Here is a 19,990-nt window from a genome sequence, read left to right on the forward strand (position 1 = left end):
TGTCACACTAAGAAATGCTTGATCTCATTTGGGAATGAATATTTTCAGCAATCAAGCCATGGCCACAAAAGCCAGTTAGGAGAAATTCTAGTTTCCTGGCAATAGAAAACCTACAGGATAGGCGTGCTGCATTGTCAAATTCAACAATTCCGCACCCCAGGCAATTTGTATTTAAAGACTAAAACAGATGTTGATTTTAGAGACAGATTTATTTATTTTAAATGCAAATTGAATAATATAGTAAATAGCAATATTTTGAAAAACTGAGGGAGAGTAAGACAGTTTGCTTCATTCACATTCTTCCAGCATTTATATCATCGGCAGCCATGCCACTTTCAGTTGTGAAGACAACATCTAAGATGAACAGGGCCAGGTCTAGTTATCACTTGAATGGGATATTTTCAAATAAAATCCAGGTTGTGGCAAAAGTGGCACTGACAATTCAGTGGTTTTGAGTCATTGACCATGCCTGGCTTTTTTGAGGAAGGGGCACAGGGTGCCATTACAGGTACTATCTTACAGCTAAGACTCAACAGGGGATCACAGCTATTATTTTTCAAAATGGTGTGTTAGCATGGGTACTACAGAAAATGACAGTTTGGGTAGTAGTCTGCCTACCTAAATTCCCCCTGGAATATCAGACGGACACAATATTGTTATTCATTTCCAGCCCACAAATGTTGCTTTGTGCAGTTAAGACAGATGTCACATTCCAGCAGCAATTGATGCTGTTCCTTGTATGCATGTATAACATGCTTTGTGGTAAAATATATTTAACTAACATTATGCCACACAATAAAAACTGAAACTGTGGTTTAGATAGCATAACACCTTCAACTTGAATGGTTAACTATAGTTGTCCATGTGGGTTTAGTTCTAGCCACACTGGTGCAGGGCAGGGGGGGAGGGATTCGGGAACTCATTAGGTTTTTACATGGATTTATTTTTGGAGGGCGAGTCCCATGTTACACAATGTATTTGAAGCCCAAGAGCATAAAGCACTAAAAAATACTTAAAACTGAACAAGCAAATGACAGACCACCTCCCGTGAGATGTTAATACTGCAGCAACCATTAGAATAAACTGATTGCCCCCAAAGTTTCCGAAGGCCAAAAACTTTGTAAAGAGTTCAAATACATTCATTATGGAGGGTTTTTTTTAAATGAAATATATTAATAGTCAGTTGGGTTGTGGAAGTGGGTCACGTTTTTCTCATACAATTAGGAGCACAGTTTCAGCTTCCTGGTTGTTGTTGTTTTTTTAAAATGGCTGCCAAATAAGCTATCCAAAAATCAACCTTTAAAAGATGTGCACATGGAGGAAGGTTCCACCAGTCTAGTCTGGTCATCAAAGGGCTGATTCAATTCCCACAGGAACTGAAACAGGTCCGAAGTGCCAAAATCTGTTCCAATTTGAACCAAAGAAGTTTTTGCCATGGACTCCAACGGCACAGAGCATCCAGCTCCCAATTCAACACCAGAGAAGTTCTGCAAGAGTTGTTTAGATACAGGTGCACTATGTGCATTTTTGGCCCAGAAGTTGTGTTTTTTTTAAATTAAAAACACCAAAGAATAAATGAGCCAGACAACCAATAAAAACCTCAATCTACAAAAGTATAATGGACTATAAAACAAAAACTTCTTTCCATTGATTTTCACTGTCCAAAACAAGAAAAAGGACAGAAACCATCAAGCACAGTCACTAGTACCTGCGTTTTTAAAATTCTCACTTAAGAAATAAAAAAAAATATATCTTGTCAATCAATTTCTTCAAATTGTGTGTCCTTTAAAATCAAAGGGAAGTGTAAAAATGAGAACTTGATCTGAAGGTAATCAGAGGTGAAACTATACTTCAAAATTAAACAATTTAATACAAACGGGAAGTTTTCTTTTGGATTTCCAACATTTACAAGAATTTGTTAAGATAAAGTGGAAAACAGTAAAAAGTGCACTTTGTCTACATTTTCCAGAAAAAAAGTAATTAAGACAACTCCACAGAAGCATTCACTACAGCTGTATTATATAATTATGTCTTTAAAAAAAGAAACTTCCTTTACATTGTCTTATTAGACCAATAAAGTAGTAAATACTTCAGTCAATAAAAGCCGGTTGCTAATACTGTTTTGTGTAAAGGACTTTCATTTCTTTTTGCCCCATTGCTATTGCCTTTATGAGGCTGTGTTCTCCTATGACAGATTGCATGGGCCTTCTAATATTTTAATGGAACAGAGGGTTTTTAGGTATATCAATGTTACCATCATCAAGAGGGATTTTATGCACAGAACTCCAAAAGTGAGAGTTTTTGGGGATTTGGAGAAGGGTGAGTCAGAATATCAGATATTTAAAATGTAAGAATGCTTGAAGAAACATGGAGAAAAAAATACCATGTTCTATACTGCATCAGCAGTGAAATTCAGCACTTAAACATTCTAATTTAAAGTACTAAATATTTACAGAATATAGCAGTATTTAAAATTTACTTAATATTGGGATATTTATATTTGAACTTCTTCATATGCACTTATAAATAATGTAAACTAGACAAGTATGCATCAGAATTTGTGAGCTGTAAACACTATGGAACTTGCAGCTGTTGCAGATCAACTCAAGCTGCAACAGCATTCCAATGTTATCAGTGTGGCTCCTTCCTCCTCCACTGTTTGAAAGGCCTGCATGTTCCGCAGCCCCCAGCTTCACAACACCAACTGAGTCTTCACATCCACTGAACTGCTGCAAACTAACAGTGATTCAAGTATTTTAACTTGCTCACAAGGAAACAAATGCAACTTCAGAGGTGGACATTTAGTCACCTTAGCATACTGAGGTTAAATGTTTCAGATTCAAACAAGATTAATGGGGTCTGGTGTCACTGAGTTGTGAAGATTTACCAATGTTTTCTTCCCTTACTGCATGATACAGGAATATGTCCCTTACTCACCAGGGTAAAATGCCTGCAAACTGCACAGAGACTATTTTAAAACACCAGAATGGAGGCTCAAACTAAATGTATATCCCAAATACATAAACGAAGCAAGAGAACCAAAATATTGCCACCACAGGTAAAAAGAGTAGAAGAGGCAGTCAGACAGAAAAAGGCACCCTTTAAAAATGGAAAGTCAAATCCTAGTGACGGAGACAGAAAGGGGCATATATTTTTATTTGACTTGCCACAATTTAAGAAGGCCGACCAAGAACAAATCTGGAGAGCAATTAGCTAAGGACATAAAAACTACGGGTGGGGGGAGAAAAAAAAAAAAAGTACGTACATCAGAAGCAGGAAGCCAATCAATCAGTGGGGCTAATCGATGATCAAGGTGCTAAAGAAGCGCCCAAGGAAGATATGCAGAGAAGCTAAACGAATTCTTTGAATCAGTCTTCACTGCAGAGAACATAGAGGAAATCCCCACACCAGAGTCATTCTTGTTAGGTGACAGATCTGAGTAACTGTCCCAGATTGAGGTGTCAATAGAGGGGGTTTTGGAAGAAACTCAAATTAAACAAGAAGAAGTCACCAGGACCAGATGGTATTGACCCAAGAATTCTGAAGGAATTCAAATATGAAATTGCAAGCTACTAACTGCGGTATGTAACTTACCGCTTAAATTGTACAAGGTGATTGGAGGGTGACTAATGTAGCATCAATTTAAAAAAAAAAAGCTCCAAAGGTGATCCTGGCAATTATAGGCCAGTAAGCCTAATATCAATACCAGGCAAACTAGCTGAAACTACATAAACAAAATCAGACCCAGATCAAGACAATACCGGGAAGAGTCAATGCAGCTTTTGTAAATGGACATCATGCCTTGCCCATCTATTCCATTCTTTGAAGGAATCAACAACCATATGGACAAGGGTGATCAGTCAACAGTGTATTTGGACTTGCAAAAAACCCTTGATAAGGTCCCACATAGAGCAACAAGGGTGATGTCATGGTGGGAGTCTGCTACAGACCACCGGACCAGGGGGATGAGGTGGACAAGGCTTTCTTCTGGCGACTCACAGAAGTTACTAGATCGCAGGCCCTGGTTCTCATGGGAGACTTCAATCACCCTGATATCTGCTGGGAGAGCAATACAGCAGTGCACAGAATCCAGGAAGTTTTTGGAAAGTGTAAGGGACAATTTCCTGGTGCAAGTGCTGGAGGAACCAACTAGGGGCAGAGCTCTTCTTGACCTGCTGCTCACAAACTGGGAAAAATTAGTAGGGGAAGCTAAAGTGGATGGGAACCTGGGAGGCAGTAACCATGAGACGGTCGAGTTCAGGATCCTGACACAGGGAAGAAAGGAGAGCAGCAGAATACGGACCCTGGACTTCAGAAAAGCAGACTGACTCCCGCAGTGAACCGATGGGCAGGATCCCCTGGGAGAACAACATGAGGGGGAAAGGAGTCCAGAAGAGCTGGCTGTATTTTAAAGAATCCTTATTGCGGTTACAGGGACAAACCATCCCGACATGTAGAAAGAATAGTAAATATGGCGAGCGACCAGCTTGGCTTAACAGTGAAATCCTTGCTGATCTTAAACACAAAAAAGAAGCTTACAAGAAGTGGAAGATTGGACAAATGACCAGGGAAGAGTATAAAAATATTGCTCGGGCATGCAAGAGTGAAATCAGGAAGGCCAAATCACACCTGGAGTTGCAGCTAGCAAGAGATGTTAAGAGTAACAAGAAGGGTTTCTTCAGGTATGTTAGCAACAAGAAGAAAGTCAAGGAAAGTGTGGGCCCCTTACTGTATGAGGGAAGCAACCTAGCGACAGAGGATGTGGAAAAAGCTAATATACTCAATGCTTTTTTTGCCTCTGTCTTCACGAACAAGGTCAGCTCCCAGACTACTGCACTGGGCAGCACAGCATGGGGAGGAGGCGACCAGCCCTCTGTGGAGAAAAAAGTGGTCCGGGACTATTTAGAAAAGCTGGACGAGCACAAGTCCATGGGGCCGGATGCGCTGCATCCGAGAGTGCTAAAGGAGTTGGTGGATGTGATTGCAGAGCCATTGGCCATTATCTTTGAAAACTCATGGGATCGGGGGAAGCCCCGGACAACTGGAAAAAGGCTAATACAGTGCCCATCTTTACAAAAGGGAAGAAGGAGGATCCTGGGAACAACAGGCCAGCCAGCCTCACCTCAGTCCCTGGAAAAATCATGGAGCAGGTCCTCAAGGAATCAATTCTGAAGCACTTAGAGGAGAGGAAAGTGATCAGGAACAGTCAGCATGGATTCACCAAGGGCAAGTCATGCCTGACTAATCTAATTGCCTTCTATGATGAGATAGCTGGCTCTGTGGATGAGGGGAAAGCAGTGGACGTGTTGTTCCTTGACTTTAGCAAAGCTTTTGACACTGTTTCCCACAGTATTCTTGCCAGCAAGTTAATGAAGTATGGGCTGGATGAATGGACTATAAGGTGGATAGAAAGTTGGCTAGATTGTCAGGCTCAGCGGGTAGTGATCAATGGCTCCATGTCTAGTTGGCAGCCGGTATCAAGTGGAGTGCCCCAAGGGTCGGTCCTCGGGCCAGTTTTGTTCAATATCTTCATTAATGATCTGGAGGATGGTGTGGATTGCATCCTCCGCAAGTTTGCGGATGACACTAAACTGGGAGGAGAGGTAGATGTGCTGGAGAGTAGGGATAGGATACAGAGGGACCTAGACAAATTAGAGGATTGGGCCAAAACAAATCTGATGAGGTTCAACAAGGACAAGTGCCGAGTCCTGCACTTAGGACGGAAGAATCCCATGCACCGCTACAGAGTAGGGACCGAATGGATCGGCAGCAGTTCTGCAGAAGAGGACCTAGGGGTTACAGTGGACGAGAAGCTGGATATGAGTCAACAGTGTGCCCTTGTTGCCAAGAAGGCCAATGGCATTTTGGGATGTATATGTAGGGGCACTGCCAGCAGATCGAGGGACGTGATCGTTCCCCTCTATTTGACATTGGTGAGGTCTCATCTGGAGTACTGTGTCCAGTTTTGGGCCCCACACTACAAGAAGGATGTGGAAAAATTGGAAAGCGTCCAGCGGAGGACAACAAAAATGATTAGGGGATGGGAATGCATGACTTATGAGGAGAGGCTGAGAGAACTGGGATCGTTTAGTCTGCGGAAAAGAAGAATGAGGGGGGATTTGATAGCTGCTTTCAAACTACCTGAAAGGGAGTTCCAAAGAGGATGGATCTAGACTGTTCTCAGTGGTAGCTGATGACAGAACAAGGAGTAATGGTCTCAAATTGCAGTGGGGGAGGTTTAGGTTGGATATTAGGAGAAGCTTTTTCACTAGGAGGGTGGTGAAACACTGGAATGTGTTACCTAGGGAGGTGGTGGAATCTCCTTCCTTAGATATTTTTAAGGTCAGGCTTGACAAAGCCCTGGCTGGGATGATTTAGTTGGGGATTGGTCCTGCTTTGAGCAGGAGGCTGGACTAGATGACCTCCTGAGGTCCCTTCCAACCCTGATATTCTATGATTCTAAGGCTCTTGGGCAAAGTAAGCAGTCATGGGAAAAGACGAAAGGTTTTCTCATGGATCAGTAACTAGTTAAAAGACAGGGAAAAAAAAAAAAGAGTAGAAATAAGTGTGCAGCATTCACAGGGGGCAGAGGTAAACAGCAGGATCCTAGGCCCTCCACAGATCTCTGCTGGACCTTGTTCTGTTCCACATATTCATAAAGGACCGGGAAAACGGATAAACAGTGAGGTGGCAAAATTTGCAAGTGATACAAAATTACTCAAGATAGTTAAATCGAAAGCTGGCTGTGAAGAGTTAAAAAGGATCTCTCAAAACAGGGTGACTTGAGCAAGAAAATGGCAGATGAAATTCAATGTTGATAAGTGCAAAGTAATGCACATCTAAAAACATAATCCCAATTATACATACAATAATGACGGGGTCTAAATCAGCTTTTACCTCCCAAGGAAGATCTTGGAGTCATCATGGAAAGTTCTCTGAAAACATCACCCAATATGCTGTGGCAGCCCCACCAAAAAAAAAAAACAACTATGTGTTAGGAACCCAAGAAAGTAATAGATAATAAGACAGAAAATATCATAATGTCTACATAAATCCATGGTACACCCATACCCTGAATACTGTGTGCAGTTCTGGCCACCCCACCTCAATAAAAAGAGATGCATTAAAATTGGAAAAAAGTACAGAGAAATAAAAAAGTGATTATAGGTATGGAACAACTTCAGTATGAGGGGAGATGAGAAAGACGGACTGCTCATTTTAGAAAAGAGGCGACTAAGGGAAGGATATGATAGAAGTTTATAAATCATGAATGGTGTGGAGAAAGTGTTATTTACCCTTTCACAGAAAACAAGAATGGAGGATCACTCAACGAAATTAATAGGCAGCAGGTTTAAGGCCAACAAAAGGAAGTACTTCTTCACACAATGCACAGTCAACCTGTGGAACTCGTTGCAAGGGCATGCTGTGAAGACCAAAAGCATAACTGGGCTCATAAAAGAATCAGATGAGTTCAGGGAGCAAAGGTCCATCAATGGCTATTAGCCAAGTTAGTCAGGGACACAACCCCATGTTCTAGACGTCCCTAAACCTCCAACTGTCAGATGCATCTGGCACAGGCCACTGTCAGAGATCTGGATGCTGAGCTAAATGGATCACTGGTCTGATGCACTACTGACATTCCTATGTAAGTGATCAGGGTACATACAATTTACATCAAACTAGAAACAGGAAGGAAAAATAAAAGTAAAGGAAATATGTAGGAAGTTTCAGGCTAAAAACGGTTTTCTTTAAAGTGCTTGGTCATACAGTTATGCTTAAGTTAACACACCAAAGAGCTCACCTTCTCAATGACGTCTTTGGGAAAAATAAAATAATGGAGTTGAAAACAAAAAAGATGATGCAAAGACAGAGAGAAACCTTAATAGTACAGTTCTAGTTTTATGCTTATGTGCCATGTTTGGTGAACTCAATTTAAGACCACTAGTAGTCCTTGAAGAGAAAAGGTGCCAATATTTTGCTACAGTTGTATTAAGTTATTCATTCTCTCTTTACCACAAAGTGGTACAACTTCAGAATCATGACTTTCACACTACGCCTAAAATATACATAAAGTCTAGCCAATTCCACGTGCCACACTCTAGAAAGCCCATTTGTCACATAACATTAAGTGTCTAAAACCTGTTCCTGCCCACATAGTAACATTAAAATTTCCAGCTTCAGTAACTGACTATTTTTAATCCAATTAGATCATTCCAGTTGACTAATGTCTTAATCGTCCCCAGATTGAGATAAGAATGGAAGACTGACATATTTTACAACAAAAAGAAGTTTGATATAAAGCTGAACATATTTTTCTCAACACTGCTTTCTGAAAGGTCATATGGGCAAGAAGCATTTCTCAAATAAGATCTGACAACCATGTTTGAAATGAAAGTTCTTTATTATAACTGGCATTTCTCAATATTCTGCCTATAGGCAATCTTACTGAAAAGCGGTATTTGATGACACCAGCAGCATGGAAGCCTCATGACTCACACCGAGTTTCAGGGTCAAAAGTAATGCCACATTTCAGCAAGTGCCAAAAAGAAGCCCCAAATGCTAGTCGCAAAATACAAGTTTTCAGAAATCATTTCAGAGAACACATTGTTTACAGTGCGCAGATTCAGAATTCAGCATGAATAAGTTAAGGAAACCCTTTTAAGCTTTCTTTTGACCTAAAAACTCAAAGTGATTAGTCCTACAATGATCTGTTCATTTTAAAATTATTCATACTAGCAACACATTTTTGCCTGCATTGAAAAATTAAGAAGTCAAGTCCACCCGGAGAACGTTTCACAAGGTTTTGTTTTGGTAAACAGAGCAGTAAGGGACAGTATACTTGGTGTTCAAAAAGCATGTTGGATCAAAGCCACTCGTACGGTTTAAGGAATAAATTTAGGAACTCTGATCTAATCGGTCTCACAGCTACAATATCATGAGTATAATTGCACTATGGATTATTACTGAGTTCCATAATCCAGTAAAATAATACCTCATCAGAAAGCTATGTAACCACATCCTTTAAAATTAAGATTTAATATTTTGGATTTTGAGGAAAGTCTGTTAAAAATAGATTCCCACCGAGCACGACGTTACTGTGCATGACTAGTCACTTAAGGCCTGATTCTGCTCACAGTGAAGTCAATGAGAATAGGATCAGGCCCTTAAGGCCCAAAAGATGGGTTTCACTTCAACAGAGTTATACTATAACTTTAAATGTTACAGAGCTTAAGACGAGAGTTAAACACCTCCATGATCTTAAAAATAAGGGAGGAGCAGGGAGATGGAGAAATATTGGAAATGTGCAAGCCACATCTTGAAGTGAGCTAAGTAAACATGCTTCCTCCTAATTACGTGTAGAATATAGAACTTTACAATAAAAATGTCAAGCGACAAGTTTCTCCATTTTGTTTGTTTGGGTTTTTTTTAAAAGCTGCCATTCCACACAGAGAAACGTACTTAAAATATAAGATGCTGGTAGAGTGCTACATATGAGCGTTGCAACATCTTCCTCCGCTTAAAGCGTTAAACATTTTTATTAAAGGGAGAAAACTTATTTTTCTTCAATTTTTTCCAGTTTCATTTTGCAAGGGGGGTGGGTGGGTGGAGAGTTTTTTTTGTTTTGTTTTTTAAAGATAACAGGTTCTGTCATGTTCTAAAGTTAGTGGTATCACTAAGATCTGGATGCTAATATCAATACCTTACTGGACATTACACTTGTAAGTTTCAGATTAGTAACCATGCCCTTTATTACTCATGTTCAACTTGCATAGGCATGCTTCTGGTAACACAGTTTTAGTATATCAGGGAAGCAAAGAAAAAAGTGACCAGGGAAAGGAGTACACCAATTCCTACTGTATCTTCAGGAAATTGTGGAGATACATAGCACCAACACCTCCATTCATTGGTGCACCACCCAAGAGAACGATGGTCATGGAGAACAAGGGGTACACTGTTTTAGAGCAGCCCTCAGAACCCTCCACCATCAGGGTCTTTATGAGTCACCATTTGTAACCACCCTGCTTATCACAGGCAGAAATGTCCGACGTCAGGGGCATCTGCTCCTTCCACCCCTCTTAGGTGAAACCCTCCACTAGAATATAGGGGACCAGACTAGCATAGGGAATAATTCAACACTTCCCTATGCCAATTTTTGTTAATTCTGTCCTGTGCGTTTATTTTATGTATTGTTGTAGCTGTGTTGGTCCCAGGATATTAGAGATGCAAGGTTGGTGAGGTAATCTCTCTTAGTGGCTCAGAAGAGCTGTGTGTAAGCCTGAAAGCTTGTGTCTCTCACCAACAGAAGTTGGTCCAACAAAAGATATTACCTCACCCATCTCGTTTCTCTGTGCATTTATTGTCTGTTCACCACTATTGCTTACTGTTACACCTGTTTGCCTGAGAAATAGGATATTAAAGGGAGATAGAATTTAATTAAGTAGCCAAAACTGCTACATGAAGTTGGTATGATTAAAAGTTGTCCATTATGTTTAATCACTAGTTTTGGATGGCATAGATTACCAATTAATGTGGCCATTCTATTACAGACACCTTATTATAGGGGTTTCATAATTTGGTTATTAAAACAGGTCAACCTGAGAAATATGAATCTAAAACTGAGTGAAAAGTTCTTGTTTAAAAGTGCTTGAGAATGGTATGCTAAGCAATATTTGAGATTGTGTAACTCAAATTTAAATTTGCTTTAATCCACTACATACTCCATCGTATGAACTTATCCTGCTAAGTTGTGTTTTAAAGCCAGGAAATTCCATTTTTACAAGCTGTTAAGTTTTCTATCAAGTGGATAAAATCACAAAGATTATTCCATGCCTAAATAATTATTTACAGGTTCAGAACTTTGGCATTGTATGGATCTTTTTAAATTAAAATAGTCATGCATTAACATTAAAATATGTAAGTGAGTGTGAGCAAGACTGTAAAAGGCTCATGTTTTTTAAATGTTATTTAAATAATGTGCAGTTTGTGAAGCATACAGAAGTGCAAACAGAGTTGCTACCCCATTTCGGACCAGATTTGTGTATTCCTACTTAATTGTGGGAATGGAAATAATGAGTTTAGAAAAAAGAAACATTCCTTTCAGCAACACCTGCTTAATTCCACAGTTACTGCATAGTGAAGACATTAAGCGTACAACCACCTGAAACAGTTTTAAATTTCTTTCTGATCCCAAGGTATCCATCGCACCCCAACCAATTCCTGCACTGAGCAATATTCTAGTTGCAGTGAAGATACTGCTATGGTGCATGCTAGAAACCTAAGGGAAGCATCAAAATGGAGAGAGGTAAATAGTGGTGTCCCCCAGGGGTCTGTTCTGGGACCAGTCCTATTCAACATATTCATAAATGATCTGGAAAAAGGGGTAAACAGTGAGGTGGCAAAATTTGCAGATGATAACTATCTTTAGTAATTTTGTAAGACTCAGGCAGACCACAAAGAGCTATAAAAGGATCTCTCAAAACTGGGTGACTGGGAAACAAAATGGCAGATGAAATTCAATGTTGATAAATGCAAAGTAATGCACATTGGAAAGCATAATCCCAACTATACTTATAAAATTATGGGGTCAAAATTAGCTGTTACCACTCAAGAAAGACAGGTTTCAGAGTAGCAGCCATGTTAGTCTGTATTCGCAAAAAGAAAAGGAGTACTTGTGGCACTTTAGAGACTAATAAATTTGTTAGTCTCTAAGGTGACACAAGTACTCCTTCACTCAAGAAAGATCTTGGAGCCATTGTGGATAGTTCTCTGAAAACATCCACTCAACGTGCAGCGGCAGTCAAAAAAGCAAACAGAATGCTGGGAATAATTAAGACAGGGATAGATAATAGGACAGAAAATATGTTGCCTGTATATAAATTCATGGTATGCCCACACCTTGAATATTGTGTGCAGATGTGGTCGCCCCATCTCAAAAAAAGATATATTGGAATTTGAAAAGGTTCAGAAAAGGGCAACAAAAACTATTACAGGTGTGGAAGAGCTTTCTGATGAGGAGAGATTAAGAAGGCTGGGACTTTTCAGCTTGGAAAAAGATGACTAAAGGGAAATAAGATAGAGGTCTATAAAATGACTAGTATGGAGAAAGTAAATAAGGCAGTGTTATTTACTCCTTCTCATAACACAAAAACTAGGGGTCACCAAATGAAATTAATAGGCAGCAGGTTTAAAACAAACAAAAGGAAATATTTCTTCAAGCAATTCACAGTCAACCTGTGAAACTCCTTGCCAGAGGATGTTGTGAAGGCCAAGACCATAACAGGGTTTTAAAAAGAACCAGATAAATTCATGGAAGATAGCCATTGATGAACCTGTTAGCCACGATAGACAGGAATGGTGTCCCTAGCCTCTGTTTGCCAGAAGCTGGAAATGAGCGACAGGGGATGGATCACTTGAGGATTACCTGTTCTGTTCATTCCCTCTGGGGCACCCGACAGTGGCCACTGTCAGAAGACAGGATACTGGGCTAGATGGACCTTTGGTCTGACCCAGGAGGGCCATTCTTATGTTCTTAAGCATCAGACCATCAGACTGAAAAGGGAGGGGGAGTTGATCTAGTGTATTACTGTTAGACTTTTTTCCAAAGTGTTCATTTTGCATTTATTGGAGTACACAAGAACGGCTGCCTAAGTACTGCAGCTTTAAGTAGTACACAATAGAAAGCAAGTTTCATGGTCCAGTCAGGTCCAACAGCAGCAATGCCTATATGCTGTGTCTGTCACTACATGCTGTGTCTGTCATTTTCTATTAAATGGCTAAAAGTACCAACTTCTAAGACATACACATTGATATAAACTCACTTATTGCAGGTGACCACATATTCAAATACATGGCAGGTATTTGAATGTTCAATAGTTCTTTTCTCTCCCCTCATTTTTAAAGTGATGGCAAGGAAATTAAATGCAAACTATTTATGCAACTATATGGTTGACATTTTACATTAAGTCAGTAACTCAATTGGCACTGCATGTTTTTAAGCAGATATCACAAATACAAAATAGTGCATATTTACAGTACAAAAATTAAAACAAGTGACTTCCCAAGTTCTGCTTGGTAAGCCACACAGCAAAGTTTCATTAAAAATTTATGTGACCAAGGTTTTGATACATATATTCTTAAAGGTTACTTTGTGCATATACACTTCCAGGGTTATTGTCTTATGCTTTTAATACAGACAGGACTGTTCTGTATAAACTGCTCAAACATTAGCAGTTGCTTTTAACAAGTTTTTTTAAATGTAAATACAGCATTTAGCTTTCAGTAACATGCACTTTTATCAACTCACAGGAACTACTTATGCTGCCTGTACAATTACAAGCCTAAAGTGGTTGAATTTTGAAGATCCATCTTTAGGACATATCTCTATGCAGCCCTGCCCTCAGCTTCATGTTTTAACAAGAAACAGTTGAAAGCCATGTAGAATATACTGCTAAGCTATTTGTATGATAAAAATTAGTATTTAATACTTGTTTTGCCTTTTCAGCCTAACAAAGAGTTGTGGAAAACAGAAGTAACACACAATATTAGAATTTCTGATTTAACCTTAACTGCAGATGCTAAATTTCACTTAGGAGGAGGAAGAAAACTCTGCAACATTACATACAGTACAACCTTCATGACTCAAACAGCATCAGACACACTGAATTCGCTCAGATGATGTGAGTTTTGGATAACAGGGACTTTTGCTAAAGTTGACTGATATGTTTTCATGAGAGTCTAGCCATAAATGATAACAGAACATTTATCAGGTTTTTCGGTGGGGTGGGGTTCCCGGGCTGTGGAATTTGGTACAGCAAATAAATGGGAGGGAAGAAAATGATTGTAAGCTTTTCAGAACAGAGACACACTATGTTTTTGTAAAGCACCTGGCACTTTGGGGGCCCTACATAATTACAAATACACTGTAATAAATACAGGCTACCCACCATGTCTCTGGTGCAACTGTAACAAACAGTCCACAGCTTGATGCATGCAGTTTTTAAAGTAACTCCCCTGGTACTCAGCTGGGGATGTCTAGTTACTCAAAGGTTAGTTTTCAGAGGAACAGCCGTGTTAGTCTGTATTCGCAAAAAGAAAAGGAGTACTTGTGGCACCTTAGAGACTAACCAATTTATTTGAGCATGAGCTTTCGTGAGCCACAGCTCACTTCATCAGATGTGTACCGTGGAAACTGCAGCAGTCTTTCTGCTAGGCAGAGCTGTCCCCGCGCCCAGCCAACCCTGTTACACGCACACCCCTTTACTCACCTGCATAGAAGCGGATGAGGCAGCCGGTCTCGGAGTCCATGCCCTCCTCCTGCACCCTCCACAGGTCCCGGAAGCCCAGCTGGGAGAGGTAGTCGTTCTGGATCTGCAGGGGTTTCTCGTGTGCCTCCAGCCGGCGGCTGGTCTCCCCGTGGAACTGCACGTACAAGGCCGAGGGCAGGGGAGACGAGGCGCCCGCCTCTCCTCCCAAGTGAGACACCTTGGAGCCGGCAGGGGCTGCCGCAGCCATCCCTACCCCGGGGGTCTCTTCTCCCGCACACCCTGTCCACGGAGGGGGGTGCACCGAGGGCAACTCGTCCGGCCGGTGATGGCTCCTGCCCGGCCCCACACCTGCCCCGGCCCCCACTGGCGCAGCAGAATCCACCTCCAGCTCCTCGGAGGACGACGAGCCGCCGCTGCTGTAGGGGTCCAGGCGGTCGGAGACGCTCTCAGCGCTGGGGCTGAGGCTGAAGCTCTCGGTGTCGGAGCCGGCCAGCCCCAGCTCGCCCAGTAGGGAGGGGCAGGATAGCGGCGGCCCAGCCAGGTAGAGCTCGGCGGGCGGCGGCGCCCTGGGACTGAAGTCGGAGGACAAGGGACTCGGCCGGGGATCTGCCCAGCTACTCTCCCCGGCGCTGCCGCTCAGTGCTAGGCGGCCGGGTGGGGCCGCCTCCGCGTTGTCCCCCGGCGGTTGCCGGGCCAGCTCGTGCCGGGTCCCCCGGCGGCTTCTCGGCCTCTGATCGTGCTCCGGCCGCTGCTGCCTGGCAGGCGGGGGATCGGGCGGTGTCAGGCTGCCCAGGTCTGCTGCAGCCGCGGCGCCGGGGAGCGTCTCCCCCGGGAATGCTGCCACCTCCTGCTGCGCGCTCGCCTTACCCAGCACCCGGACCACACCGGCGCCCCCCCGGTGGCCAAGCTGCAGCAGCCGGGCCGCCACCTCGGCCGCCGTGGTCTCCAGCGTACAGAGCACCGGGCGAAGGTAGGACATGTGGCGCTCGTAGACATGGACGCAGCCCCGCCGCAGGTCCCGCCGCACCCAGTCCCTCTCCGCGGGCTGCAGCGGCTGTAGCTGCCGGGGCGGCTTCAGCAGCAGTGCTTTCCTGTCCAGGCTGCGGGTGCCCAGCGAGGCAGGGGCAGCCGGGGAAGAGGAGGTGGAGGAGGCGGCGGCAGACAGATTCCTCTTCAGCCTCCCTCTCCTCAGCAGCAGGGAGTTGGCGCTGCTGCCCCGGCTAGGAGCAGCCTGAGTCCCGTTGGCTATCAGTGCAGCGTGGGGAGAGAAGCCTCCAGCGGCCCCTCGTCTCCTCCGCGCCCCCCCGGCTGCTTTGCCTTCTAGTTGCCCGGCCTCGGCGCCGCCGGGCGGCTCCACGCTGCTCTCTGTGCCTGGCGCTGCCCAGCTCCTCTCGCCCGGGGAGCTGCCCTGCTGCTCCGCGGTGCCGCTGCTCCCCGCTGCCGCCGGGGCTTCTCTCGCTAGCTGCTGCGCGGGCTCCATTGCCCGGGGGCTGAGGATGCCGCCGCCGCCTCCTCCCCGGGGCAGCGCCGCTCCCAGCCCGGAGGAGGAGGGGGGCGGGGAAACAGAACGGAGAGAGGCGCCGCGTTCCAGAGGCGGATTATGTAGCAATTGGGAACATTCCGTCGGTCGGTGCCTCCGCGCGTTCGGCTCAGCCGCGCTCCACAGCTGTCGCGAGCGCCATTAGGGACAGAGAGAGGAGCCGCCTTCCCGCCTCCCTCCTCGGAGCCTCATGAATATTAAGCAACCCCAACCTTCTATTTACAATAGCATCCAGGGAGGAGCGAAGGGGGTGGGCTCATGAATACTCGTCCCAGCTTGACGCCGTCCCTAGCGCGGTGGGGCGGAGCGCCGATGATCAATTCAAGGTGACGGCAGGGGGCGAGCGAGGCATCCTGGGAAATGGAGTCCGCGGCCGGCCCCCATAGGGCACCCCCCCACTTACGAACTACAAGTCCCAGCATCCCCTGCCCCTCTTCTCTCTCCAACAGGAGCGAGGTTCCCGCCCTCCTGTCCCCACGGCGCGCCCGCCTGCCCGCACGTGATCGTGTGACTGCCCCAGGGCGGGGGCCCTGTCAGAAATGCCTCACCTGCGGCCGCACAAACCGTGGTGGCTTTGCCTGTAGTCTCGTGTTGGCCTCTGCTCCCCCGGCGCTCTGCACGCCCCCAGCCTGTGCGGGTTCCCTCCCGCAGCTGGCAGCCACCCGGCCCCAGGCACAGTTGCCTCCCCCTGTGCGTTGCTCAATTCCCCAGTGTGCTTAAGTCCAGCCTGACGTTTTCCACAGTTATTGATGATAGCAGCATTCAGAGGCCTGGTTAGGATAGTGGGCATGATCTTCTTTCCCTTTTCATCATTGAAACCGATTTACTATCGCTGGGAAACCTCTCTTCACACTTCTTCCAGATCATAAATGTACTGAACTCAAATTCATTTATTCTCAGATACCCCAATGAGGTTTAAGAAACTGAATAAAGAATTGATTAGCTAGAACGCCCAGGGGAAGTCACTTAAGCCATATGAAGAGTGGTAGTGAATGTTAATTAGTATTAAAATCTATACTAGGACTTTGCCTTTTACCCAATGATTATATTTTATCCAGAGCTTTCTCAAAAATAAATCCAGCTGTTCCAGGGAACCTGTATGGCCCAAGGCACAGATAATGAAACCTACATGCAGCTCCTTTCACTAGTTTAATACTGAGTGAAGGCAACAGTGTTTGAAAGTAATTACCAGCTGATAGCTTCTTGAGAGCCTATGTAAAACAATCTCACAAGTCCATTTACCATAACCACATAATTTTTAAAAATCTGAAATGGCAACCTTATTTGCTGTTTTAGTAAAGAGGCCAACAAATTAATAAGAAGAGGCGGAGCTACCTTTTCATCCATAGAGAATGATCTCTTCAGATTAGAACCAGGATGGAAAAACTCATACAATTGTGAAAAAACTTGTACAGCTGATGCTTATGTTTGTTGCACAGAGAAGTGGTTGTTGGTCTGGCACCCATTTCAAGCACTGAAAATTGAATTAAAGTATTTTGTTTAAAAAAATTGCTTAGTAGCTAAATGATTCTGCAAAATTGTTCAAAAATATATGCCTCAAAATAAAATAATGTATTAAAATTGTAAATATCTCATAAATACACTTAACTATGTGAACGTATGAGTTTTAATATTGTAGGGGCACAATCGAACAATATTTATTTAGGCAAAACTGCTCCTGAAGTCAAGGGGGAGTTTTAGCCAAGTAATGTCCCCAGGATCAGGTTCTAACTGCTTGAGATCTGTACCTCATTTAGTACATTTTGTAAAGTTGTAGTGAAACATTTTGCCAAATATTTGTTTAACATGTTACAGACTGCACTAAACTAATTGCTTTTGGCAATTAACCAAGTATCAACAACATTATGGGAGACAGAAACAAATCTTCACCACTAAGAACCCTAAAATAATCTCTCTAGGGTCAGTGAAACACTAACTATGAAACCTACTGCAAAACTTGTGATTTTTAAAAAACATATTTATAATGTAAAGAGAAACAACAAAGCAGACTGTGTCCATTTGTACATTATCATCATCTTTATCCTGTAAAAGTGTGCTGCTCACTCCACAGAAAACACTCAAGGTCTTCTATAAAGAATTTATGATGTAAATATATCTTAATCTTTGTAAAATATGTGTCCAAAGGAGGCTTACAAGTTTATTTTCACTGGTAGACTGTTGTCCTTTAGAACAGAGTGATTTGTAAATTAATTGCTGTGTTCTGAATCTGCAGTTATCTTGTGTATATCCTTAGGTCTAATGAAAGCAAAAGCATCTTTGGAATTCTTTCTAAGCTAGATAGCCAGAATCACATCCAGAACATAAATTAACAGCAGCTGAATGCTGCACTCAGCCATTAAAGGCTCAGATTTATGTCCAAAAACAACTTTAAAAGGGGCAATATGCAGCATAAGTGCAGCTTTGAGTATATCACAGACCAGATATTTAGACTCTGATTCTCCACTTCCTTCTACATTCTCTATTTTCACTTCTGCTGATTTTACACAACTGTAATGCTACTGACTGAACTGGAGTTACTCCTGATCTGATTTAAACCAATTTAAGTGAGAGGAGATTCAGGCTTTAGTCTTACTATACACAAGACCTAAAATAGTATAAATACATAAAATAAAGATTACGAGTCCAAATCAGAATATATTTCTTTAACCATCTCTTTTCTCCAAGATTTTAGGTCCAAATACACTTTGCAGGTGGTGATGTGTTCTGACTTTTTTGGGAGGGGAGGTGAACAAAAAGGGTGTTACCAGAATTATTTAGTTATCAAAGGTGTTTTCCTTGAACAGTTCGAGACCCCCTGTGGTCCTTGCCAAGACACCACAGCCCCAGTACAGATGGCCCAATCTGAAGAGCAGCAGGGGGTATATGAGAAACTTGTCTGGGGAGACTGGAGGAAGAGAGAGAAGGACATAGGAGGCAGGGCAGAATGATCCTGGCTTGGGGCAAGCAAGAGGGAGACAGCAAGTTCCAAAGAGACTGTTGTCACTTAGTATTATATTAAGCCTTTTTAAAAAGGAAAGGAATTTTCCAGGAAATACTTTGCTGAGCTGGAGTTAAGCTGGTAAATATTTATCTAAAGGGGGAAACAACAGTTTTCTCAAATAGAACAAATATTTAGAAAACCTGGAAGTTCAAAGTTAAGATTACACTAAAATCCATAACATACAGAAAATCCAGTATTAGATAGTATGCATATGTGTGGCTACAGTCATCCAAACAACCTCATTTCAGATTCTCAGCTGGTGTGAAATGGCATAGCTCCATTAGCATCTATGGAGCAATGCTAACTGATGCTATCTGTGAATCCAGCTCATAACTCTGCCCACAGAACTACTCAAATCCATAAAACAACTCTGTTTACTGAGTAGTGATTTATATGATACTTTCTTGTTGATAGGCTGGCTACATTACTGTGGTCCTTAAAATGAGGTGCACCAGCCTATCTCACTGTAGCAAACTACTGAAGTCCACAGGGTGGACTGGATTAAAGTTAAGGTTGTTTGGTTTACCACTGCATTATAAAATTCATTCAGGTGCAAAAGCCCCAGGACTATGTGATCCCTGAGTTGGGGCACAAGGGCAAAGAAGTCGTGGTGGTTGTGGGCATTCACATTTTTTGAATTTTGATGAGAAAGTCTCTGTTCTGACCCTGCCTCCCTACACTTCACTTGTATAAAGCCTGATTACTTAGGGTTGATGTGGGGAAGTGAATTTCACCAGTTGTGTTTTTCCCATATTTTCTAATTTTCTTAAATGTAATTTAACTTTGAACATTCAGACTCATGTTTGTATCTTTAGTGAAAACCACACTGTTCTCTTTAGGATTTATTTCCCAGTAGTTGAGAGATATTTACAACCTTAATTCTCCTCTTACCAGGTTTTTTTTTTTTTAAATTGGAATTGGAAATGTTGATAGGGATTAACTGCTGCTATACTGCGATACTCTCAAGATTAATCTTTGTAGCTTAGGACAGGTGGATGAAATATTTTCTTTGCTTTTCTATATTTTTATTGATTATTATTATTAAACAATAAAAAGGAATAGTGGGAAAGGGGATGATTCACAATCTAGAGGCTTCCCAGCAGAATCTGGCAATTTTGATGAAGAATTTTCTGAACTTGAAACACTTTGAAAAAAATATATAGTTTAAGTCTATCATTATGAAAT

The 19,990-nt window shown here is 42.6% G+C and overlaps 1 protein-coding gene across 1 annotated transcript in view; it reads right to left on the reverse strand.

The window, feature by feature from the left end:
* The window catches only part of PHLPP1 (PH domain and leucine rich repeat protein phosphatase 1), a 220,325-nt gene extending 204,273 nt beyond the window's left edge, over positions 1 to 16,052 (reverse strand). Inside the window, exon 1 of the mRNA XM_048839707.2 lies at positions 14,265 to 16,052. Coding sequence (XP_048695664.2) covers positions 14,265 to 15,744 — 1,480 coding nt within the window. The 5' untranslated portion in view covers positions 15,745 to 16,052. The remainder of the gene's footprint in view (positions 1 to 14,264) is intronic.
* Between the last annotated feature and the right edge of the window lie 3,938 nt (positions 16,053 to 19,990).

Source organism: Caretta caretta, chromosome 2 (assembly GCF_965140235.1).
Source record: "Caretta caretta isolate rCarCar2 chromosome 2, rCarCar1.hap1, whole genome shotgun sequence".
Classification (NCBI taxonomy): Eukaryota; Metazoa; Chordata; order Testudines; family Cheloniidae; genus Caretta; species Caretta caretta.